This window comes from Ursus americanus, chromosome 4 (assembly GCF_024610735.1).
Source record: "Ursus americanus isolate L20-20 chromosome 4, mUrsAme1.1.p, whole genome shotgun sequence".
Taxonomy (NCBI): Eukaryota; Metazoa; Chordata; class Mammalia; order Carnivora; family Ursidae; genus Ursus; species Ursus americanus.
The window spans coordinates 69,474,726-69,499,595 of NC_142130.1; the positions used below are offsets into that span (position 1 = coordinate 69,474,726).

The following is a 24,870-nucleotide window of genomic DNA, read 5'->3' on the forward strand; positions in this document are numbered from 1 at the left end:
GTAAATCCCGAGGATAATAAGACATGACATATATATCTTTTGCAGGTGCGTATACATGTATTTGTTTTATATTGTGTTTTTTGGTTCAGAAATATGTGTGAGTGAATTACTTCATTAAGATTTCGTGTTAAAGCATGACATGAAAGTAATGGATGTAGAGTATGAAATATTGAAAGGAATAAACAAAATTATTCATGATTTCTTGCAAAAAGCACAACAAAATGAAAACCTTCAACATTCCCAATTGGGAAATATTAAAAGAATCAAAAGATATGAGTAGAGAAGTAAAATAATCCATGGAACTAAGAAACAGGGAAATGAAGAGAGCATTTAAGTGAAGATGTTATGCATCATAACAAATCATAGAGCAGTCTGTATGTCTAGCCTTAAAACAAGTCCAGGGTCTCCACTGGATATGGATATAGATAGGACATCTCCATGTGACTACGTCCCTGTTCTCCAGAGATCCATATTCTAGTTGTACAGATAGGTGCTCACATGATTACAAAAAAAAAAAACTAAAAAAGACTGTTGAGCCCTGCAGAAGACAAAAGATGGCAATACCCATTTAAACTAATATGTAGAGCTGTGTTGTGCAATATGGTAGCCTCTGGCTACAGGTGGCTATTTACGGTTAAACAAAACAAAATACAATTTAAAGTTCAGCTCCTCATTTTCACTAGCCACATTTCAAGTGTAGCCACATAGTCTGGTGGCTTCCAAATTGGACAATACAGAATAGAACATGTCCATCATCTCAGAAAATTCTATGGAATCACAATCGTTCAGAAAGACCGGTGAAGAAAAATGAAATTGGCAAAACCATATGGCCTTCAACAATATTTCTTCACCACTGTTAAACAAAACTTGATACCTAGAAATTAGAAATCAGAATTACTAAAGGCCAGGTGAGTCAAATATTCCTGTTCCCTGATCACTTAGTGTTAAGATGCAGAGTAGTCGAGTTCAGTATTACAGAGAAGTTGCATATTTCTCTTAAGATTATATTCACATTTACATCTTCAGTTAATTTTTCATCAACATACCCAGCTGAAAACCAATCATCAAGGTGAGCTGTTAATGTGAGTGCCACTATGAACTACGTGAATAAAATAATGGTATTTTTAACCACTGTAACTTGGAAAATTATTTTATTTGAAAAATGTTTTCATTTTAAATTATGATTTTAGCTCTTCCTGCTGTTTTAATATTTTCAACTGCAGGCTTTAAATATTTCTATTTATTTAATTTTAAATATTCTATCAGTTACTTCATTCCCTAATACTTCAATGAGGAGCAAATTAGAGGGAAATTGAAATAGTAGACAAATTAGATACTATTTCAGGCTTTCTTTGATTAAATTACTCAGGCTACTTATGATTCATTTTATCATCATTATTGTCATTTTATACTTCTTGAGGTGTCTTTATGAAACCATGAAAAAAAGATTATATAGCATCCTTTCCTGATAATGATTATCCTACATGACCAAGGGAAGAACCAATAAAATTACCTTAAACACTATTTACTATCCCTTTACCTCTGTTCCTCATATCTTTTGAATAGAGTTACTTTATAAAATATTAGAATCTCAAGTTCTTTGATGTGTAGGCAGAGTTTTGGTTTTTTTCTTTTCCTTTGGTTTGGATTCTCAACATACATGCTTTGTTCCGTTGCTTCAACAACTAACTAGTAGCTTCAGAGAGGTCAGTAACTCCAGACTAGAAAATATAAGTTTGGCACATAAAGATATTCGTGTGTATATTATTTAAGTGCAATTCCTTTTAATGGGGTTCTTAAAGGAAAATCATCTTAAATTCAAATTCAAAATTCATCTCTATATAATTTCTCTATGTCCTCTCTCATTTCCTCAATTTCAAATTACCTTCTTCAGGAAGTACATATGAATACCTAACCCTTTTTATTGATCGCATTTAAGCCCATTTTTACTTTACATAACCCTTTTATTGTGACTCACGAAGCTACTTACAGAGAAATTTAAGACGAATAACCATGCAGAATGACTTTTTCCTTTTCCTCTCCGTTGCACATAGCTGATTGTATAGCCAATTATAACAACCAACTGGATAACAAACAAACAAATCTGATGCTCCCTGAGTCAACTGTTTATGGTGATGTGGACCTTAGTAACAAAATCAATGAGATGAAAACCTTCCATAGCCCAAATCTGAAGGACGGGCGTTTTGTCAATCCATCAGGGCAGCCCACTCCTTACGCCACCACCCAGCTCATCCAGTCAAGCCTCAGCAACAACATGAACAATGGCAGTGGGGACTCCAGCGAGAAGCACTGGAAACCGCCGGCACAGCAGAAACAGGAAGTGGCCCCAATTCAGTATAACATCATGGAGCAAAACAAACTGAACAAAGGTGAAGAGCTTTGCCTTTATTCCCAGTCTTTTCTGTCTTGGTACCCTTAACCCTTCAGACTTCTCTGGGATGAGCAAATGAAATCTTTCTTTTGTTACTCACGTTTCCTTATGTCTTTGTTTTCGAAATTTCCAGTGTCAAGGAGTTAATTAGCACAACAATAACCCGGAAAATTGATTTTATAATAATATATAACTATCTTCAAATGGTTTTGAGATTAATTTAAATTTAATCGTAGGTGAGGGATTGCTTAGCGCAATCTTTTATTCATAAGGCAGATGTACCACCGTCACAATACCTCACATTTTAAATAAATAGACTATCCCATTCTTTCCACTCAATAATGGAAGATAATTACTTCGACATGGTCATATAAACGAATGGCATTTTTGTATCAAACTGAGGAAAAATAATTAAATTAAGCTTGAACTGGAGAAGTGGTTCAATTTGTTGTATTTCTCCTACCTCATGTGGTCCCTAAGACTGCTGCAATGTTATGATTTTAGAACCTAAATTTTTTTGGTTGACTTCATTGAAATCTGTCAGGATAGAACCTCAAGTAAATTGTTAACTGGTAGCAGTGGAATGGTATTTTATAGCCTGAGGAGAATGTTTCTCTATTATAATATGTGTGAGTTGGACAAGGTAAGTATTTGATTTCTTTGTAGTCCTTTAGGCTACTGCTTTACTAACATGATTTGCAAAGTTGCACCTATGGAGATAAAAAAAAGAAAAGCATCCTCTAATATGAATAGATCAGGGCAATTTTGCACAAGTGTCCAGATAAATGGCACATCTTATTGTAGATAATTAGAGACCTAGATTATTTTCTTTAGGCTTGAGTTGTGACCATTTTCTTCAAAAATAAAATGTATTACAGTTGGAGATGACAAACATCCCATTTGATTAAGTTAGTGTGACATATGTTAATTTAACAATACAGTCATCCAGCTTTTTTCGAAGTTTGAGAAAACCCTTGATTGGCATAAAACCCAGTTCAGTCAATGTTTGTTAAGACTCTTGCGCAAGCTCATGACAAAGGCTGACCATGATGAAGAGAGGACAGTTTCTGCAGCCCTGTAGTTTGCAGTGGGAATTCCAACTGCTGTTACATCTTTCCTCTTCAGTATGTATGGCTTTAGTGCAGACTTTGGAAACCTCTGACAGGCCTCTAAGAAATATTTCAGAGCTCTTATTTATTGTTTATATTGCTTGTAACAGAGTCAGTATGTCAGCTGTAAGAAAGGCCTGGAATGCAACTAAACTGATGGATTATTACCCAGTACATTCCAGGGGCAAGTTTTTCATTTGGATTTTTACCTTTGCTTATTAATAAGTAAGCAGCAGCATTTCCATGGCAGATTGAGAGCCTTTGTTTTCTTATCATGGATATGTTTTTGTTAGAGATCATCTTGTTGACAAGTTTCAGGGCTTTTTATTTTAATTTCTTAAAATGATTTGCAGACATATTTTCCTGATTTCTTATGGTTAAAATTATTTTGCTGTTACATTTTTCAAGTTAAGAATTCAAGCAATTCCGATTTCTGTCTTAGCTGATTTATAAATATTTAAAGAGAAGAAATAGTCCCTCATATGATTTGTACATATCAATGTTTAGTCTGATCATATAAAGGAGATGATGCAAAGAATTTGTATTTTATAAATCTTAAAGAAGACGTGCCTATCTTTTCTTGACTTTTCCTCCTTTACACTTCCGTACGTCTTAGCAAGTGATCAACACGGTAAATTAAAAGCCTGATTGCTGGTAAATGATTAAGGCATCGAGGAGAAAATAAAAGTTTGGTTTTTTTTCCATCTGAAATGTCTAGATTATCGAGCAAATGACACAGTTCCTCCAACTATCCCATACAACCAATCATACGACCAGAACACAGGAGGATCCTACAACAGTTCGGACCGGGGCAGTAGTACATCTGGTAAGTATGGGGAACCAAAGAGAAAGTCAATCTCTCCTTTAAAAAGACGGTATAGTCCACAATTACAGATTGAATGCTAATGAACTGAGATACACATACAGCATATCTACGCATTTGATATAATTTGAATTTTTCTAGACATGGGTCTTCTCTCTGCAATTTGAGAGACAGTCCACTCACTAAACCATTTTCTGTTCTACTTAGTAACAAAGATTAAAGATCTTATTCTCCTCCTTGTTAATGAGCTTTTATAAAGCCAGAAGCATGGACTAGACTTTAAAGGCAGTTGAAACTTCTTTTTTGCCCTTGACCAAAATAAAACTAAAAATGTTGGGCATATACTTAATCTGCTAAATTTGTTACCATTTGAAACAGGCTATAAAGCACATAAAATCTGAGTACTCTTGAGCAGAACCACAGGCCTAGGAGATGATAACATGAGATCTAGAGACAATAGGAACCTGCCTCCATTGATAAGCTTTCTACTCTCCCTCAGTTCTTGCCCTAAAACCTCAGAAAGCAACCTCCCAAATTGGGTTTGTAAGAGCCTTCGAAGCCACAGTGAGGCCTCTTCCCTTCATGCTGTCGCAGCTGTTTGCCACCTGTTTTCCTGATAGGAGCTGCAGATGGGACTTTGCTGGTACTTAAGTCCTGTTTTTCTAATTAAAGGCAGTTCATTATTGGAACTAACATGTGGCGAGTCACACCACGATGGAGAACAGAACCAATTGATCTTGCCTCTAGTATGTTTCTCCAGGAGAGGGTAGAAATATCACATCTCAATAGCTGGTTTGAAGGTGCTGCTAGGTGCGTTTAGCCAGGGTCTCTACCCCTTTTCTGTAATGAAGATGGCATTTGCATTTTATCATCTCCCCTTGACGAAGGCTGCTGATTTGGCATTTTTAAGCCTACATTTGGTCACTGATTAGAACTATTCTTATCGGAATTAAAGGAGCTTAAAAATACCTCTTTGCCTTTTAGATCTGCTCTTATTCTACTGTATGTTGATTTTTTTTTTTTTAAACAACTAAAATCTTACTAAGGACTTTGGTTTGAAGTAAGGAAATTCTGAGTTAACAGGAATTTTTTAAAGGATCTACTCCTGGGAAAACCGCGGAAAATATTTTAGTATTTGATATCCCATGCCATTTCCTCTTTGTATTCTTAAGCACTTAGAAAAATCGTATCTTCGTGAGGAAAATGATTCTGTGTTGTTAATTTTGAATTGACTTTCTCCATCCCTCAGCTTAGAGACCTAGATCTTGGTGTTCTGCTGCTATTTATTGTTTGGTAGTCTGTGAAGATTTGGTAAAAAGACAAATGTATAGTCTGGTGGTAATTAGGGGAACAAATGAAGCAAGCAAGTGATGTGTTAGAGAGATTTATAATGATAGGCCTCTTAGGACAGATGGAGTTAGGGTAGATGCATGCCAAGAGGTCAAGAGGAAGGTGCTGGGTATGGTCAAGTCCGTGACTGTTGCCTAGGCTTTCCATACCGGACAACTGAGTGAAGGAAGAGAGAATGCAGACATACAGGTAGAGGCCTGAAAATCATAATTTATTACTAACAGCCATGCCTTTGGCCCATACTTGGTGCAGTGACATACTAGTTCAAGAACGTCTGGCTTAACAAACACTGTGACTGGGCCAAAAATTCCCAAGCAACTAAAAAAAAAAAAAAATAAGGGTCATTGAATATACCAAAACCTGTTTCATGCACCATGTAACTTGGAGCTGTTTCAGAGAGGTTAAAAATGAAAAGACCAAGAAAATTCACTGCTTTTAGGGGATCATATGAGAAAAACAATTATAGGCTCATCGCCTATAATTTCCATAAGAACCTGAAATGTATCATATTGGAGGAAGAAAATAAAGATAATTTTATCCCCAAATATCTTTTGACCCCAAATTATTTTAAAATGAATACTCTAAAATGTGCAGTTACCTGCATTTAAAGAATATTCCAAATCTAAAATCAGAACACTGGGGCGCTTGAATAATTGGGCTATTTCAAACTACTAAAAATGCTCAAGCAACATCATTTTACTATAAGCCATAATTTTGTAGAAACTGGGGATAAAAACACTTCTATCCCTTTTTAAAAATCATTTCTCTGCTTCTTTTGTTGTTAGTTATATTAGCTCTTCCAGCAATAATTTTCATCTGCACCTGCCTTTCTGACGAAAACTAGTAATTTCATTGTGCCTAAAACATTTCAATGGACAAGTACAAATTATGTATATTCGGTGATTTAATGCAACAGTGGAACTCTAATAGATCGTATCTGTATCATATTGTATTTTAGGTTCCAGCAATTAAATAATAGAAAGGCACTTCAGAAAATATGTCTACAGCTCATTTGTTTTAGGTGATAATCCATAATGCAATTAATTGCTGTAAAAGGATCACTATTAATGATATGACTTGTAAAATTCATTTGCGGTTTAATTGCGTTTTCGCTATTTATTTTGCAGTTAAACTTGGCAATACGTTGCATCTTCTATTGTACAAAGTTCTGTTAAGATTAATGAAGAAAAGCGTATTTATCTGCTTCTGCATATATGAATTATACGATTATATTTAAAGGAAATAATTCACCTGTGGATAATAGAAAAACCTTGAAGGCCAGAAATAAAAGACTTGGATTTTATTTCTTTTCAAGGGAGCCAAGGGCACAAGAAAGGGGCACGGACACCCAAAGTACCAAAACAGGGTGGCATGAACTGGGCAGACCTGCTTCCTCCTCCCCCAGCACACCCTCCTCCTCACAGCAATAGTGAAGAGTACAGTATTTCTGTAGATGAAAGGTAAGAAGAATGAACCGATGTAAGTGAAATAGTATTATGCCTTAAACCCACATGAAGCAATTACTAAACTAGATCACCAAGGGGAGACATTCCTAAGGTCCACAAACATTTGTCTCTGAAAAAAAAAAGTATTGCTATGTCAGAAAGACTTGAAAAACATCCTCAGTGTTGCCCCCAAAAAAGGAATTTGTGCCTTGGAAGCTTCTTTTGGAGTGAAGAATTATGAATCAGAATATACACACACAATTTACATAACTTTTTATGTTCTATACATGTAATTTACATATATAACCATATATAAAAATATATACAAGATCATAGATGTATCATGATATATATAATCATACATATATATGATTTATGATTTTCAAATCAGAATTTCTATTTTATATTCTTGAATTTCCATAAAGTAAATGTGTGAATTTATACCACAGCTAGGGTATCCTGAAAACTTTTGTTTGTTCTTAGATATTATCACATTATGCTGAAAACTGTGGGACTTTAAACTCCCTGAATTGTCTCTCACAAGGATTAAAATAGTGTAAATAATCATACCATAGGACAGCAATAAGAAAGTTAATGTGTTTCGCTCTCACCCCAGATTCTATAGAACTGAACCAACAAAGCGAAACAGATGTTTCACTGGTATGATCAATGGAGGCGAACTCATTTGCTATAGAGAATTAACAAAAAATACATAAAATCTACCTGAAAACACGGTCTTTTTAGTGACTATTGTAAAAATAAAGACAATGTTCTTTCATTCTCCACACACAAAAAATAGTTTTACAGATCCAAGTATGGCAGGAAACAAAGCTCTCTACCTTTGTTTTTCCAATCATTTAATTAGGGAATACTGAGCCATTACTCCCAGGGGAAACACAGGGATAGGTTCCTGCAAGTCTCTGGTCACACATTTTTGTTATCTGATCCATGCATAATCTTGTTTTATGTGTGTTTTTGTTTAAAGACACCTTATGCAATATGCATTGTTGATTCATTTACGTTTACAGCCAGTAGTGCCGTAGGTCATTCCTGAGCAAAGCTTATCTAAGGTACGTATTTTCTATATTACGGCACATCCTAGCCTTTTTGCACGTGGAAACACTAGATTGCACGAAAGCTCTATCCTCAGGGGGCTACTTTAAACAGGGAAATTATCAATAGAAAGAAAACAATTGAGAACAATGTGGCACTATGTAGGCTTAGAAAAGGACACTTGTTGACCGTATGAAAGCTGACACAAGAAGGGGGAGTGACTCAAATTCTTTACCGTGAGTATTAACCTTGGGTTACAAATAAATGTTAGCAAGTGGGTGAATTTGTAGGGATAGAATCCGCACAAATTGAGGATTGACTATATTTTTTAAAAATTCATTTTCTAGGCTCTATTAACATTTATTGCTATTTTAGTCTGCCAGAAAAGGGACTAAAATGAAATAAGTGGATATTGTTTTTTAAAAGCCTATAGGAGATGCAACTGTGCCCCGAAGGGAGAGACGGATTCTAAGTGGGGAGAAGGAAGGTTTCCTGATCCATTGGCTTTTGTTCTTAACTTTGACAAATGATACAGTTCACCATCAAGAGGAAGAGGGCTTTTATGGACATCGTGACCACGCAGAGATGTGACCTCCTGGAGGACTAAAAGGGATCAATGGGAGGGAGGGAGAGGAAGCTGGGAAGGCAGGTGTAAGCCAGGTTATGTCCTTGAAGGTCTTATTTAGGTATTTGTATATTTCCCTCTAGTCAATTAGAGAGCCATGTATTACTTTGCAGTGAATGAATGATCGGAGAGCAATGCGTTTTATAATAAAGTGATTTTGGAAGCAATGTGAGGATTCAGAAGGGTAGAGTGACTGGGGGCAAAGAGCTCAATTAAAAGGTTATTGCAGTAGCACGCACCACACATTTTAGAAAGGTAATAGATTTTGGAGATTTTTTAGAGAGGAAACAGAGATCAGCCAGAGAACAGTTCAGGGTAGAAGAGAGAGGAGTAAGTCAAGATGACTCAAGATTTCTAGTTTAGAGGAGTGCACAAATTGCTGTTATTTTGTTGAGACAGGAGACAGAAAAAGTGTCAAAGGGAGGTAGTGGGATTGGTAAAGTAAAGGGAGACACAAAGAAATCACGTTATATGAGCATCACGTTTCCCGAGTTCAGGTGAACAAGGCAGGGGGTGAAGAATGAATGAGAGAGAGGGGTAACATGAACACAGTTTATATAATGCAGTAAATTACTGCCATTCGAATCAATAACCATCTGCCCTGGGGTGGGAGAAAAGAGAAAGGCATGAGTGTTTCCCAGATCCATCTAGAGTTTCCACACAGCTCTAGCAGAGGAGTAGTGGGGCATTTTATTGCTTATTGACTGTTTTATTTACTGTGTGTTTTATTCAACATTCCAAACGCAAGCCAACGACTTCATTTTGTGCTCAATCGAAGAAATAGTGATCTATTATAATTTCAGAGAAAAGGTGGATTTTTAAGAAAGGATTTTCAAGAGTAATTTTTCTCAGAGGTTAGCATATCATCTCTGAGTCATCTGTAGGACCACCCCTGAGTCATCTTTTAGACATCATGTTGAAGAGGAAGGTTACACACTATGCAACACATTTAGGAAGTAGTAATTTAAACCCCATTAAATAGGGGCGCCTGGGTGGCACAGCGGTTAAGCGTCTGCCTTCGGCTCAGGGCGTGATCCCGGCGTTGTGGGATCGAGCCCCACGTCAGGCTCCTCTGCTATGAGCCTGCTTCTTCCTCTCCCACTCCCCCTGCTTGTGTTCCCTCTTTCGCTGGCTGTTTCTATCTCTGTCAAATAAATAAATAAATAAAATCTTTTAAAAAAAATAAATAAATAAATAAACCCCATTAAATAGATGTCTTTATTGAATGACTTCTCAGAGCCAACAATATACTAATGTAAACTGTAATCACTCAGAGAAAAAATATTATACATAGCACTCAACAACCTTGGGGATAGTGAACTATTTTTCCTAAAGATTATTTATTTGAGAGAGAGAGAGAGTACAAGCAGCAGGGAGGGTTAGAGGGAGAGGGAGAGGGAGAAGCAGACTCCCTGCTGAGCAGGGAGCCCAAGGCGGGGCTCTATCCCAGGACCAGAGATCATGACCTGAGCTAAAGTCAGCCTTAACCGAATGAGCCACCCAGGCACCCGGTGAATGTTTTTTTGTTTTTTGTTTTTTGTTTTTTTTTAACAGTACTCCCTAAACGTGTCTCAGAACATTCAGGTTAAAAAAGCAGCTCAAAGCTGATATTCTGCTAACTATACGAATAGTTTCTTTGCATAACCTGTAGCAAATCTAAGTGTGCTTATCATTTGTTTCAGCTATGACCAAGAAATGCCATGTCCCGTGCCACCAGCAAGAATGTATTTGCAACAGGATGAACTAGAAGAGGAGGAAGATGAACGAGGCCCCACTCCCCCTGTGCGGGGAGCCGCTTCTTCTCCAGCTGCTGTGTCTTACAGCCATCAGTCCACTGCCACTCTGACCCCTTCCCCACAAGAAGAACTCCAGCCCATGTTACAGGACGGCCCGGAGGAGATTGGCCACATGCAGCACCAACCCGATCGGAGGTACACTGTCCGTAGCCTTTTGCTGACAAATCAGATAATCTCCACTCTTAAGTGGCATTTGTAGAATGCTAGTATATGAGCTAATTTTCATGTCACATTGCCTTTTTTCCGGGATCATCATGCAGTAAGCCTCAGTAATTAACATATCAAGTAACATTGTTGACCAGAACATGAGATTAATTGATCCCAGTGAACTTGCAACCATAAAATAATCTGCATTAATACTCACCCACTTATGATAATTGCATTCATAAACACATGGAGATCATGTAGTAAATATATGGGTTGCTACTCTTGTAGCATTTTATTGATGATGCCTGTTTTTGCATCTTAGTTTTCCTTATGTGTGGGTAAGTCACTGTTTTGGTCTGTGGAAAGTAGATTTTCTCCTGTCTTTTGAAATGAAGTGTGCAGAATGATTCCTCGCCTTGTAGCTGCAGTGTTGCAAAAGAATGAGCTTGGCATATTTATTTTGCTTTGACCTCAGCTACCTTTATTTTGGTTGAGATATTAGATCGGAGTCCTTTTGTCCAATTTACTAAATAATGTGTGTGTAACCAAAAATTCAGCATTGTGAACCAATACGTTTTTGTTAGACACAAATAAGTACTTCACTTGTCATTTCTACCACGTAAAAGCTATTATTGCATCAAGTTAGCTCCTCTCTCTTTTTTGATGATTTTGTTTGCACTATTTCATTACCCTTGACATATTATATTTCACCATATAAATTTACACATATACAAAACTTTCTATGTTCGTAATATCATTTGAAACTGAGTATGTTATTTGCATCGGAAGATCGTCCTTCAATTTTCTTGAATGAATAACATATTCTCATTTATACTGCTTGAATTCTGTCGATTAAAATAGAACTTGGAATGTTTATTAATTATTCTATCAGTAAGAGGTTCTTACCAAATCCAAATTACGTACTCTCTAAAATGAAGGAGGTAGTTAAACCTTCCTCTGTGGGACAAGGGGCAATTTGGATTCCATACATTTATCTTTAATAGCGTTGACCCATGAAACTTCACGGAGATTGAGAACAAATAAGACATCTATGTCTTTTCCCTGTTAAGGTTCACAGACCATCTCCATTGCTCTTATTTGAAGCAAATGAGGGGCTAATAGAGGCTCTTACCTCTGAAATGTGTCAGCATTCTCCTTTCACTCTCTCACATTACCTATTTTCCCACCATTCCCCTCTGTGTTGTAAGTGGCACACAGTATTTTCTTCCTGGGAAACCCCTACTGTGTTCCTCATGTCATCCTTTCCACCTCCTTCAGATCAATCCAGATCAGTTCACCTTTATATATCCTGACTTTCCAGCCTCTTCCTCTTCCTTCGTGGTTCTTTTTCTTCACCGTTAATACTACTGCTGTTAAATGTTCTCCTTTCTTAGCCTTTCATTCTAGTTACCATGCTCTCCTTCTCTCCTACTCCTTGGGGCTGTTTAATCAACTCTGTCTTACTAATTCCCAATCACACCTCAGCCCACTGCATTCTGACTCCAACCATTTTGCTTGCATTAGTCTACTGAAGGTAACCTCCTAATGGTCGATGTAAAGACGTGTCCGTCTTTATCATATGTAAGCTTTCTGCAGTGTTGGCAATTTTATAACTTATTGTGGGAATCAAATGAGATAATGTGTGTAAAGTATCTGAAGTAGGGTAAATATTCAAAAAATATGAGTTGCCTATTGTCCTCACCCTTATGCCATCACCCCATTGCTTGGTTTGACAATTACTTACATTCTGATGGCTTTCAAATTTACTCAGCCAGCCCACCCTTCTTCCTGAGCACCACCATGATATTTGCACTTGGCCATCTCACACTCAACTTGTCCAAAACCAAATTCTTTGTCTTTGCACTTGACCTTTCAAACTTGTTTCATTCCCTTCTTTGTTGGCTATCATGTTTAGAATCATTAATCCTTATTTATTTGAATAACATATTAAATAGAAAATAACCAGGGCACCTGTGTGACCCTGTTGGTTAAGCATCTGACTTCAGCTCAGAGCATGATCTCATGGTCCTGGGATCAAGTCCCTAGTCAGGATCCCCACTCAGCGGGGAACCTGCTTCTCCCTCTCCCTCTGCTTCTCTCTATGCTTGTGGTCTCTCTCTCTCTCTTTCTCTCTCCCCCTCTCTCTCTCTAAATGAATAAATTAAATCTTAATATATATAGTAAAATAAAATAGCCAAAAATTATAAAAAACTCTTTGTCATTTTGCCATCAGCTTAATTATCCTGTTGCTTAATTTCTTCTGCTGTCTTCCTACCATTCCCCAAATTAAATTATTCACAGTCCCTTCATTTCTGACTTCAAAATATCTTTGGTTTTTGTTCCTTTGTTTCCATTCCTATAGCTGCTAAGGCAGGCCCTCCATCCCTAGCTCTTGAAATTCTGCCATATCCTTGATCTGATCTCCACTTTTCTTGTTTCCCCTTTCCTGTCCAGCCTCTGCATTACCTTTCTTGACACACAACAAGCCTGGGAATGTTCCCCCTCATGCAGAGTCAGGTCCTGCTCTTCAGCGCAGTGGTCGAAGCCTTTCACAGTCCTCCCCCCTTTACGAATCGCTTCCTTCCCAGTCTCTCCATACACCTTCTTCTCTAGCTACTTGGTTTGAAATTCCCTGACTTTGCCTTAAATTCACCAATATCTGGTCAGCACTGCCACTTCCTGGCCCAGAGAGGACTTCTCTGGAGCTGGCAGGAAGGGCAGGCCACTCTTGTGTCTCGCGGCCATCCCCCACATTTTTAGTGTCCTCACTGGGCACCCGTGTGTTAGCACGTGCTGTTTCTTTGATTGCAGGGGCAGGCGTGTCTCATCCTTCCAGGCCCTGATAAAATGCAACCCATCTGTGGAACTTTCATTTGATTACCTGACAAAATTCAACCAATTCTTTTCTTTTCTCTTCACAACAGTCTGTTCACAGCTCTGCTACCCTGCTAGTCAGTTTTCATGTTGCATTAGTGTTTGCTCTTGGTATGTCTGTTTCCCTCTTTAAAGCAAAAGCCCTTTGAGGGCAGAGCTCACATCTTACTCATGTCATTGAGGTGGCACAAAGCTAACCTCTGTAAGTATTTGATGAAAGGAATTGGATACCACAGAATTAAAACACCCTTGCTGTCTTAGGGGAATGAATACTCATATGAACTCAAAATGAACTCAAATGCTTTGGTTACCTGAACTTAAAATCCTGTTCAATTATATACAGCCCTTTTGAAATGATGATTTTCTCTCTGTGAAGGTATTAAGAATTTTAGTTCCAGGATTGTTGCTGGAAATAACACTGGCCTCTAATAAGTAAATGAAGTCCATTAAACAACAACAACAATAAAATACTATTATTGCTCTTTTATGATGATGGTATATTCTACATGTTTACGGTAGAAATATTTGAAAATACAGATAAAATGAAAATACAAAAGTACGAATGATCTGTGTAATCAGAGAGTCACTGTTAAGATCTCAGTGAAGGTCTTTTCAGTCTTTCATCTCTGCATATACTCACATTGCTTTGAATTTGTGATATGCGATATGTGATAATTGCTTTTTTCACTGAATGGTGTATTTTTCCATGTCAGTAACTTTTTATTTAGATATTCATGTTAAACAAAAGTATACTGTGATTTACTTGAACAATTCCTTAATGTTGGACATTTACGTTATGTCTACGTTTTTGATACTATATACAATATTGTAATTCTCATCTCTAGTTAAGTCTTTGAGCAAAGCCTGTTCTCAAACCCTTGACCTAGTCAGATGCCTGGCCCATCAGCAGATGGCTTCTGTTTCTCATCATCCTGCCGTGCCCCTAATGATGCACTCATTAAAGATAGCCATTTCTCTGCAGATTTCGTTCTGAGCATCAGACCCTTATATCCAAGTACTCTTTTCTGTAGATTTCAGCTGCTTAAATATCACTCAGAACAATACACATATCTCCAGCCATAAAGGCACTTTCCTACTTCCGACAGCCATTTTCTCTTGCCTGTATTACTGTAATGGTCCATAAGTGGTCTGGTTGCCTTTAGCCTTGCCCCTTCTTCAATCTAATCTTTCTGCTGCAGCCTGTGCAGAGGCATTTTCCTAAAACGCAACACTGATCAAGTCGCTCCATTGCTTAAAATCTCTCAATGGCTTCCCATTTCCCTTAGAATAAAGGCAAGATTCCTTAATGTAGCAATCAAGGCCCTTTGTGATCTGACCCCTGCGTGCCTTCCCATCCGTATTCATTGCCACTCACCTCTTCTCTGCTCATGGTGCTTTCACTCTACGATTCTTCCAGTTCCTGGAATGAATACTTGGTCATCCACCTTAAGGTCTTTCCCCCATGCCATCCTGTTTTCCTGGAACACCATTACCCCTCTCTTTTTTGGAACACTTATGTATCTTTGAAAACCAAGGTGAAATGGTAGATACTCTCTATAGAATCTTTTTCTGCTGTCCCAGTATTGAGATAGGAGCCAATTCTATGTGTTCCCATAACACGTAGACATCCTCTGTTTGTGGATACCATGTTATCATTGCACACTTGATTCATTGTTTGTCTCCTTTACTGGATTATAAGTCCCTTCAGGCAAGGAACAAATCTATTTTATTTAGCTGAATTTCTAACACGGTGCTTGAGTTTCTCTTTCTATTGCTGCCTAACAAACTACTTTAAAACTTAGTTACCTAAAACAACCATTTTCTTTTACTCACAATTCCATGAATTGGGAATTCAGAAAGGATTCACCTGGGCAATTCATCTCTAATCCACATGGCTTCATTCGGTCTGTTGGGGCTGGAAGATTTACTGTCAGGTTAGTTTCTTTACTCATGTATTTGGTGTCTCAATACTCTGTGGCTTCTCTGTGCCATCATATCGAGTCTCATCCTCTGGGGTCTCTTCAATATAGCCCAGACTTCTCATGACATGGGGATCTCAGGGTAGTGGCACTTCTTACATGGCAGGAGACTTCCAAGAAGGCAGGAGGTGGAAGTTTCCAGGCCAGTTAAGAGCTCCACTCAGAACTGACATGGTCCCCTTTTGCCAGATTCTGTTGGTCAGAGCAGTCCCAGGGTCCACTGAGATTGCTGAGTATAGAACTAAACTCCCTCTCTTGATGGGAGAGTGGCAAGTTCTCATCCCAGGAGAGCGTTGGGATGGGAGATATTGTCATGGACATTTTTGCAAAATATACTCTGCTGTGTCCTGATATATAGTGAGCTTTATTAAGTATATGTGCATTAAAATCAAATCCTTTTATGACTTAAAGTATAAAGTATTCCCCAAGCTCTTTTTGCTTGTGATTCCTTTGGTCTCAGAACCTAGCAGTCTCACCATAATAGGGACAGTGTAAATGTTTAAAGAATGAATACATTTGTTTACTATATACATTTTTTTACTGTTGTGTCTATTGATCAAAGGCATAAATAAACAGTGTTGTTTATATTAATAAGAAATTACTGAACTAAAACCATTATATATCTGCAATATTTAATTAAACATTTTAGACTGCTTTAATATGGATATTGCAATTTTGGCATTCTAATGAGCTTCTAGATATTCTCTCTTTGTCTTAAACCAGATAAACTAGGTGACCAACATAATAGGAATTTTTCTTCTCTCTTTTCAAACAATAACTATGAAAATAATATAATTAAACTTATTTGCATATATTGTTTCAAAAAGTGTCTGGTGCTATTGAGTTTCCCATAGTTAATATTTAGCAAAAATTTCTTGAAAAATAAAAGTAGATTTCATTTATGGGATAGGAAATTAACTGATGTCTTATTAATATAGACAAACTGAATATGGTCCATTTGGAAAGAAAAGACTATAAAAAGGCAAAGGAAAATTAAATATCTTGTCTATTTACAAATCAGGTAATGGTTAACAATACAAAGTATTGAAGCTATACCAGTATCAGAAAAAAATCTCCAAGGTATACATTTTCCCCCTTTGTCTTTTGTCTGGTAAATGGTATGTGGTGAACTATATAAATATCTGCTTTCATAAATTAATGGCATTGTTCCTGTCTTCTCTTGAACATGTTTATGAAGACATCATTTTTGCTGGAGCCTGCAGTGTTGTGATTTGTAGTCGTATCCTTGTACATTATTTCAGAAGATGTTGAAACCCCTCAGGGAGAAAAATCTAGAGGGCTGAGGTTCATTTGTGGCAAGTCCCACTTGAGTGCAGCATCTTGAAATAGCTTTTTGTTTTCAAATAGAATATATTACATATTTCAAACTGTACATGTTTATCACACATTCCCTGGGCTTGCCTTATTTACAGATGGTTTGAATAAATTTTTCCCTCTTTCCCCAGCATTTGCACAGGGTGATAGTAGTTAAAAGTCAGCCCTTCAAAAACATGAAGATGTTTTTGCTCTACAGAATGTGAATTATCCAAATACAACAACGCTGGCTTCCTTTCATAGAGAAGTTGGCTGTTCTGCATCCTTTATTGATGGTCAGAATAGTCCCCTTTGTGCTAGAAAGTCTTGCATGTCTTTAAACAAAGAAACTTCTTGTGGTATTTTGGATGTGCATGCTGACAAAGACTGTAAATTGACTTCTAAGTACGGTATTTTATTGCAACCCAAATTAAACAAAGGTTTTCCTCCTATGTGTATAACACACTCCATATTGAGACAATTATCCATTTTAATCTCTTAAATAACTTCAGCTTTGGCATATTCTTCATGTTTCTTCTATTGCCACACACAGATGCATTAGAAAACACCCAGAAATAAAAATAGTACATTATATTAAAGAACTGTCCATGTGTATATACATATGTACATATATGTATAAATTATTCCAGTACATATATGCATATGTATAATATATGTGTGTATGTGTATATATGTGTGCATAATAACACCATTCCTAGAAGAAAGGTCGTGACCTGGGAAATGAAATGTGAGATTAAAGTCTACATCTGATACCTACTAATTGTGGGAACTTTGGCAAGGTCCTTAATTTCTCTGAATTTTAGTATCTTCATCTATAGAATGATAATAAAAGCAGTACCTTGGAAAGCTGTTAAAAGAATCAAACGAGTTCATATTGTAAAATATACTTAGTTACAAAATAGATGCTCAATAAATTAGTTAAATGTAGTATTTTAATAATCATTTATTTTTAATGCTTTCCATTTGTGTTAACAAAATGTGTTTATTGACGTGTCTCAATTCATTGAATTAAACAGCACAAAACTTCCATCTTTGAGCCACTGGCATCTCACCCTCAAAGCTATATTGCTATATTAAACTTCCCTATTCTTCTCTGTAGTAAGTCCCTGTGTTAGATTTTGACCAGATCCTCCATGGTTTTGTTTGTATGCTTTTAATTTGAGGCTCAGTTCTATTAATTTTTTATTCTAATTCCAATATAGTTAACATACCATGTTATATTAGTTTCAGGTGTACAATATAGTGACTTGACACTTCCATACAATACTTCCAGTGCTCATCACAACAAGTGCCCTCCTGAATCCCCAACACCCATCCTCCCCCACCTCCCTGCTGATAACCATCCATTTGTTCTCTGTAGTTAAGAGTCTGTTTTTTGGTTTGAATCTTTTTTTTCCTTTAATTGTTTGATTTGTTCTTAAAATGCAATTCTGCTCATTGTAAAACTATAATCATGCACTTGGAGATATCCTTTGCAGATTGTACCTGTCTGTGGCTATGATGGCATGGAGTAAGAGGGCATTCTCTGCTTTAACCACTTTGTCCTCCTCCCTCTTGTCCTAAGTGCTAAGGCATGGCAAACTAGATGAGGATCCAGTCTTCTCCTTGGTTAGCCCCCATGACTGTTCTATCTCATCTTGCTCTGTGAGTCTGATAAGGATGGTGAGGGAGATGGGCTGGAACCGACTTACTCACTGATGAAGGACTCAATTCTGGGCAGCGTCTCTAGGCTTTTGTAGTCCTTGAAAAATTTAGCCACATCTTCAGGTGGATTACCAGTCAGTGGCATTCATGCTGTATCTTTCCTAGCTTCCTAAACCATGGAAGGGGCTGGATGAGTCTAGAACCTGATCTCACTACCGTCTGGTGCTTGTGCTCAGGTTGGCATGCTTATGTGGTATCCATCCTCCTTACTTCTCGAAGGCACAGAATTTGAAGAGCTGATGTTATCAGTCTTCCAAATGGCCTTCCCCTTATATCATCTCTTTAATCTTGCTTAGAGAGCATCTTGCTTAGAGAGCATTGGGACTGTTGAGCAGGTCACTGACTGACTAAGCAGTCCCTCAACTAGAAATCACTGTATCTCTTCCTTTTCGTCAGGCACTTTCCTAAATTAGGAGTTAATCTCTTCTCATTCTCCCCTGTTGGGAATAACTTCTTTCCACCAACGTCTCTTTACACTGAGGTCAAAACACTATCTTCTCAGTCATCTTATCTTCACTGTGGGTGATGGTGTTGGATGGTAGTAGAAGGACTGCTCCTAGCTGATATTGTCCTCTGGATCTGTGCAGAGATGGCTGAAAGTAGTTATTGGTAACTCTTTGAACTTACATTGTAGAATACCACTCACATTGTCCTCAGCCTTGGTCCTTAATTAATTTCAAGATATGAGGAAAAATACCTTTAAGCATTTTATTTAACAGATAGGTGGAATAATGGTAAAAGTGATAGGTTTGAAAATAGCTAATAACCTTTGGTGAATAATTCAGAGAAAAAAATGCTCTTGGCTCCCGTAGCCTTTTATCTTAATAAAATAAAATCTAAAGGAAATTTTATCATATGCTGAATATATAATTGTTCCATCCTATGAAATTCTACTCTCTATAGTCACCACACATGAGTCCATTTGCTTGGAATGGTAGGTGTGAAAATGAAATAAAGGGAAAGAAACATTTATGGAGCATGTGTTCCAGAACTGATGTCTGTTGTCTTTGGCAATAATAATCTATCATTAATATTTAATAAGCTTTAAGACAAGTACATAGGCATATGTTTCCAAAGTATGTTACTTCTCCTTTCTTAGCCGAATATAATCCAAATGATGAAACCTAAGGAGACTTACAGGCAACTGAGTATATTTCTGTCAAACTTGAATCAAAAGGAAGCTTCACTTGGTTAAATTAGCCCCACAGAAGCAATGATCAAATCAGTGTACTTGTGAGTTTCTTGGTTAATGTGTTCTGTGTGGGTCCTAATGATGAGCTGAGCCAAACCTGTTTATCCGTCTTCCTGCAGACGGCAGCCGGTGAGCCCCCCTCCACCACCAAGACCGATTTCCCCACCACACACCTATGGCTACATTTCAGGACCTCTTGTCTCAGACATGGATACGGATGCACCAGAAGAGGAAGAAGATGAAGCAGACATGGAAGTTGCCAAGATGCAGACCAGACGGCTTTTGCTACGTGGCCTTGAGCAGACCCCCGCCTCCAGTGTGGGGGACCTGGAGAGCTCTGTCACTGGGTCCATGATCAATGGCTGGGGCTCAGCCTCAGAGGAGGACAACATTTCCAGTGGACGCTCCAGCGTGAGTTCTTCTGATGGCTCCTTCTTCACCGACGCCGATTTTGCCCAGGCAGTCGCAGCAGCCGCGGAGTATGCTGGTCTGAAGGTGGCACGCCGTCAAATGCAGGATGCTTCTGGTAAGTTGTGCCTTGTCACCAAGCTGGAAAAGAAGACTCGATGCCTGCGTGTCAGTTGATGATTATCGCCTGGGACCTCGTGTCCAATGTGAAATGCAGCTATTATTACTGTCTTTTATTTGCTGCCTGAGGAAACCAAGATCCAAGCATATGACATAGCTTGGTTATTCCCTTTTTCTGGACAAGGCTTTTTAAATCTTCTAGTTTTTTTTTTTAATACAATAAATCCTACATAATGTGAGTGAAGCCTCCTGGGAGGTCCTTGTTTTTACAAAAGTCATAACAGATATATATACAGTTTCTTTAGGTATGCCTACAGTCAGGTGAGGTTTGCGTTACGTGATTTTTTTGAGGTGTAGAAAGTCATCAAAGTAAAATTCACTGTGATAGTTCTCTTATTCTATTTAATTAGAAATTCTCTAGGAGAAATAAATAAATATCTGGGGGGAGGGGACACTCAACCATTGGAAAATGGACTATTTCACCTTAACCCCCATTCTCTTCATGCCTTCTCCATGAGAATATTAATTTAATTTGGAAGATAGATGTCTGTGATATGCATACATTTTCAAGCATAGACATTTTGTGTTTAAAGTAAACATTTTTAATCTAGTAATTTGGAGAGCAAGTTAATCCAAATGTTTATATATTTTTCTGTTTTCCCTTATCATTGCCAGTACCCTGTTTATTAATGATCATTTATCTCTTCTTATGTTTGAACCCATTTTTATTTATCACCTATTCCCAACCTTGTTTTTAGAGAGTAAAGAGTATGAAAAAGGAAAGAATTTAAATTTAAGTCATACATTTATCACATGACATTTATTCCCGCAGGATGGGATATATACATAGTATACATTCATATACACATTGTATATATGAAAAATACAAATAGTAGAGTAAAATAATGTGGCCAGCAAAAGATACATTTCTGAGAAATAAAAGACTATCACAACACAGCAGTAATTGCTATCTTGTTTTTGTTGTTTTGCTTTTCTTAGTGTAGTAACTATCGTATTGGTACTTTTCCCTGTTCTCTTCAGATACTGGATTGGTCATTATTTTTTATCATTTGTAGAATGTATTCAGAGAAAATAAAGCTATTTCTATATGTTATTTATCAAGAGCATGTTATAGGAAAAAAGAAGTCTAGTACCCCCTCGACCTTTTATTGTAAAACATATATTTATTTCGGCCACCCCGATATTTTATGAAATTCAACCAAATTCCTTTTTTTCCCCTCAGTCGCTACTGAATGTAATAAAATAACTATCCAAACTACCTTTCTTAATAAATAACATCTAACTGTGTACATAGCTTTTATTTCTCTTTATTTTTTAATTTTCTGTTAAAAAAATAAGAAAGTGAAATTAAGCATATTAAACCACTGCTTTCTAATTTCAGTAAAGGTGCGCTGCAGTTCATTAAACCAACAAAACATAGAAATAACATTGAAATTTCATCTGTAAACGACCCGGTGCCTCAGGGTCCGTGAACAGTAGATGGCTTTACACAGTAGAATGGATACCGTGCTCAGTCTCAGCCCTAATTCTCTCCTTTCATGGATATGTAACTTTAATTGTAACAGTCTCCATCATAGCTAAGGAGAGTTTGGTTTACTATTTGATTGTATTGTAATTTAGTGGCACCTCTGATTTTCGTTTGACTCATAATTATCATGAACTAAACATGCACTGGCCTCTGCCTATTAAAATGTTCTCCTCAAGAAACGGTGGTGCTGATTGTATGACTTGAAGTTAATACGAATGAATAACCCAATCCAATTGCTTCTCACTTGGCCGCCTTAATGAATATTATTTAATATGTGTCAATTAGCATTTTCAAATATGTTGATTCCACTACATGTGGCTTCTCCTGTCTCTAGCCAAAGACATGTTGTGTAGATATGTTTGAAGCTTCTTACAGGACAACAAAAAGTTTCAGCTTTGTGTGTCTGGAATTTCTAGAAACCAGAGTAATGAAAGTCAGGTATAGGGTCAAGATTTCCCTTGCCTTTATGGATTAAATATGTTGTGCCATTGCGATACAACATCTGTGTAAGACAGCCCGAAAACTGGGGAGCTCTGAGATATACTGTGTCTAATTAGCGCATTCAGTTATTACTGGTACTTGCAAATACTGTTGAGAAAAACGAGAAAACGAGAAAACCAAAACCGCCTCTGCTACCACCAAAAAATGTAGAAGTTTCTGGAGAGATCGCTTTATCCAAAATCAGCAAGTAAACATCTAGTGAAAGAAAAGGGGTATAAGTAATTTTGGACAGCTCTAAATACGTGGGCTAGCTTTAATTTCAGGCCTCCTGAGGATGTACCTCAGAATGTATTGATATTAGGTGTCTGCCTTCAATGAGCAGCATAAAATATATATTTAATTAAAATAAGGGACATATTTAGTACTGTTCATTCTTAGAACATGAATTTCTTAAGGACTCTGGCAATTCCCTTGAGAAAACAACATACATTGAATATGCTGGGCAAAAATCTAATTAATATTTTTTGTTTACTAATAACACTTTAGTGAAGTTAGTTGCAAAAGTAATTGGGATGTTTGGGCACCTGGGTGGCTCAGTTGGTTAAGCGTCTGCCTTCGGATTGGGTCATGATCTCAGGGTCCTGGGGCGGAGTCCCGCATTGGGCTCCCTGCTCAGCGGGGAGCCTGCTTCTCCCTCTGCCTGCTGCTCCCCCTGCTTGTGTGTGCACGCACGCTCTCTCTGTTAAATAAATAAAATAAAATCTTTTTTAAAAAAGTAATTGGGTTGTTTTTCTTTAATAAGTGGTGTCAAGAACTTTAACAGAATAAAAGTACTATGGGTTTAAAAAAAAAAAAAAGAGCTAGAAAAAACTTTCAGTGTATTTTTTTTCCCAGTGGTTGGGTCAGGCAGAATGACAAAAATCCTAGTATTTGCTAGAATAGTTTATTTAAAGCTATTTTTAGGAAATTAGGGATGCTTCTAGTTCTAATGTTTTCTTTTTCTTATTTAATGTTATAATTAAAATTCATTGAAGAGTTTGGCTCTGATTTTTTTTTTTTTTTTTTTTTTTTACCCAGGCCGCCGACATTTTCATGCGTCCCAGTGCCCTAGACCCACAAGTCCTGTTTCTACAGACAGCAACATGAGTGCTGCTGTAATACAGAAGGCCAGACCAGCCAAGAAGCAGAAACACCAGCCAGGACATCTGCGCAGAGAAGCCTACACAGATGGTAGGTCCATTGAAACACATGAAAACATCTATGAATCTCGCCTAGTTACCCTGGCTTTCCAGGGCTAGAAAATGCGTCCACTGGTGTTAGAAATTACGTTAAAAATTCATTAACAGTAAGCCTCCTATTACTTAATAAAAATGATTGACTTTCATACCTTGCGAAGCATCTTCAGTACTTCTAAAAAGAGGGTTATTTAAGAAGATAAGAACAGTAGATATGTTTACCATTTTTAAAAGGTTATTTTGTTGTTGCAAACAGACATCACTGTAGTTGGAGTAATGACAGAGAAGTAACCTTCATCGCATTCCCTGAGAAGTCTTCCAGAGCGTCCTTTTTGTTTCCTTTTGGAATTTTGCATTCAAATAGAAGACGATAAACTTGTCTGAATATTAATTCTAACTATGGTGATGTTACAGTTATTTTGTGCACCAAAAGGCAAATCGAATCGTCTTCCCTCAGCCTTCACATACAATATCGACTCTCACTGAAGAGGTAGCGCTTGTATTCTCAAGGGATCCCAGGAGAATAATGCAAACATTGTGATGTTGTCTAGAGAAAGCCTTTAATGAAAGTGCCTCAGGTGGCCCAGCATTTATTAAACCGCCACCTTCTCGTTTTATAAACAACCCCAAGGGCTTTGTTGGAAATTCACGTAAGATAAATTCTCTCAGACTCACCCATCTTGTCAGGTTTGCTAAATTTGCTAACAGGGTGGGGGAAGAAGGGTGTCACAGACACTGTCCCCCACCTCCTGGTCCTCTCCAACCACAATCTGATTAGGACTTTCATTACCAGTCAGCAATTTTTCAAAAAGGGCATCATTTGCCATTATCATATGAAAGCCTCATATTATAGATCCTTATCCAAGGTTACAAGGAGGGTTTTCTGAGGCACTTCTCCCTGTGATTCCTGCCACTTGACGGAAAAATTTAATACAAAGCTCACAGCAGGATGAGCACAAGTAATTTTGCAATGAGTGGCTGTCCATGCTATTATCTGTACTTTATTCAGAGTATTTTCTCTCACTCACATCTATCTGATATTAGACTACATTAAATACTGGCATGACACAGCGCACCTGGGCCTCCTGGCTTCTGCCCAGGACTCTTTTGTCAGTGAAACTGAGCTGTCAGAATATTATCTGATTTTGAGGGGTTATTACAATGGCTTTGTGCATGTTTGCCTCTGTGAAGGGACAAACACTAGGTGTAAATCCCCCAAACTCGACCGGCAGTTTTACATTTATGGGACCCCTGTAATGGCATTTTACAAGTGTTAATAGCTGTCCTATCAGT

At 37.5% G+C, this 24,870-nt stretch overlaps 1 protein-coding gene across 1 annotated transcript in view; it reads left to right on the forward strand.

Moving 5' to 3' along the window:
- ROBO1 (roundabout guidance receptor 1) overlaps positions 1-24,870 on the forward strand; it is a 764,830-nt gene that overhangs the window by 725,222 nt on the left and 14,738 nt on the right. The window contains exons 23-28 of the mRNA XM_087861719.1: positions 2,055-2,390; positions 4,220-4,327; positions 6,990-7,134; positions 10,480-10,728; positions 19,944-20,350; positions 23,420-23,572. Coding sequence (XP_087717845.1) covers positions 2,055-2,390; positions 4,220-4,327; positions 6,990-7,134; positions 10,480-10,728; positions 19,944-20,350; positions 23,420-23,572 — 1,398 coding nt within the window. The remainder of the gene's footprint in view (positions 1-2,054; positions 2,391-4,219; positions 4,328-6,989; positions 7,135-10,479; positions 10,729-19,943; positions 20,351-23,419; positions 23,573-24,870) is intronic.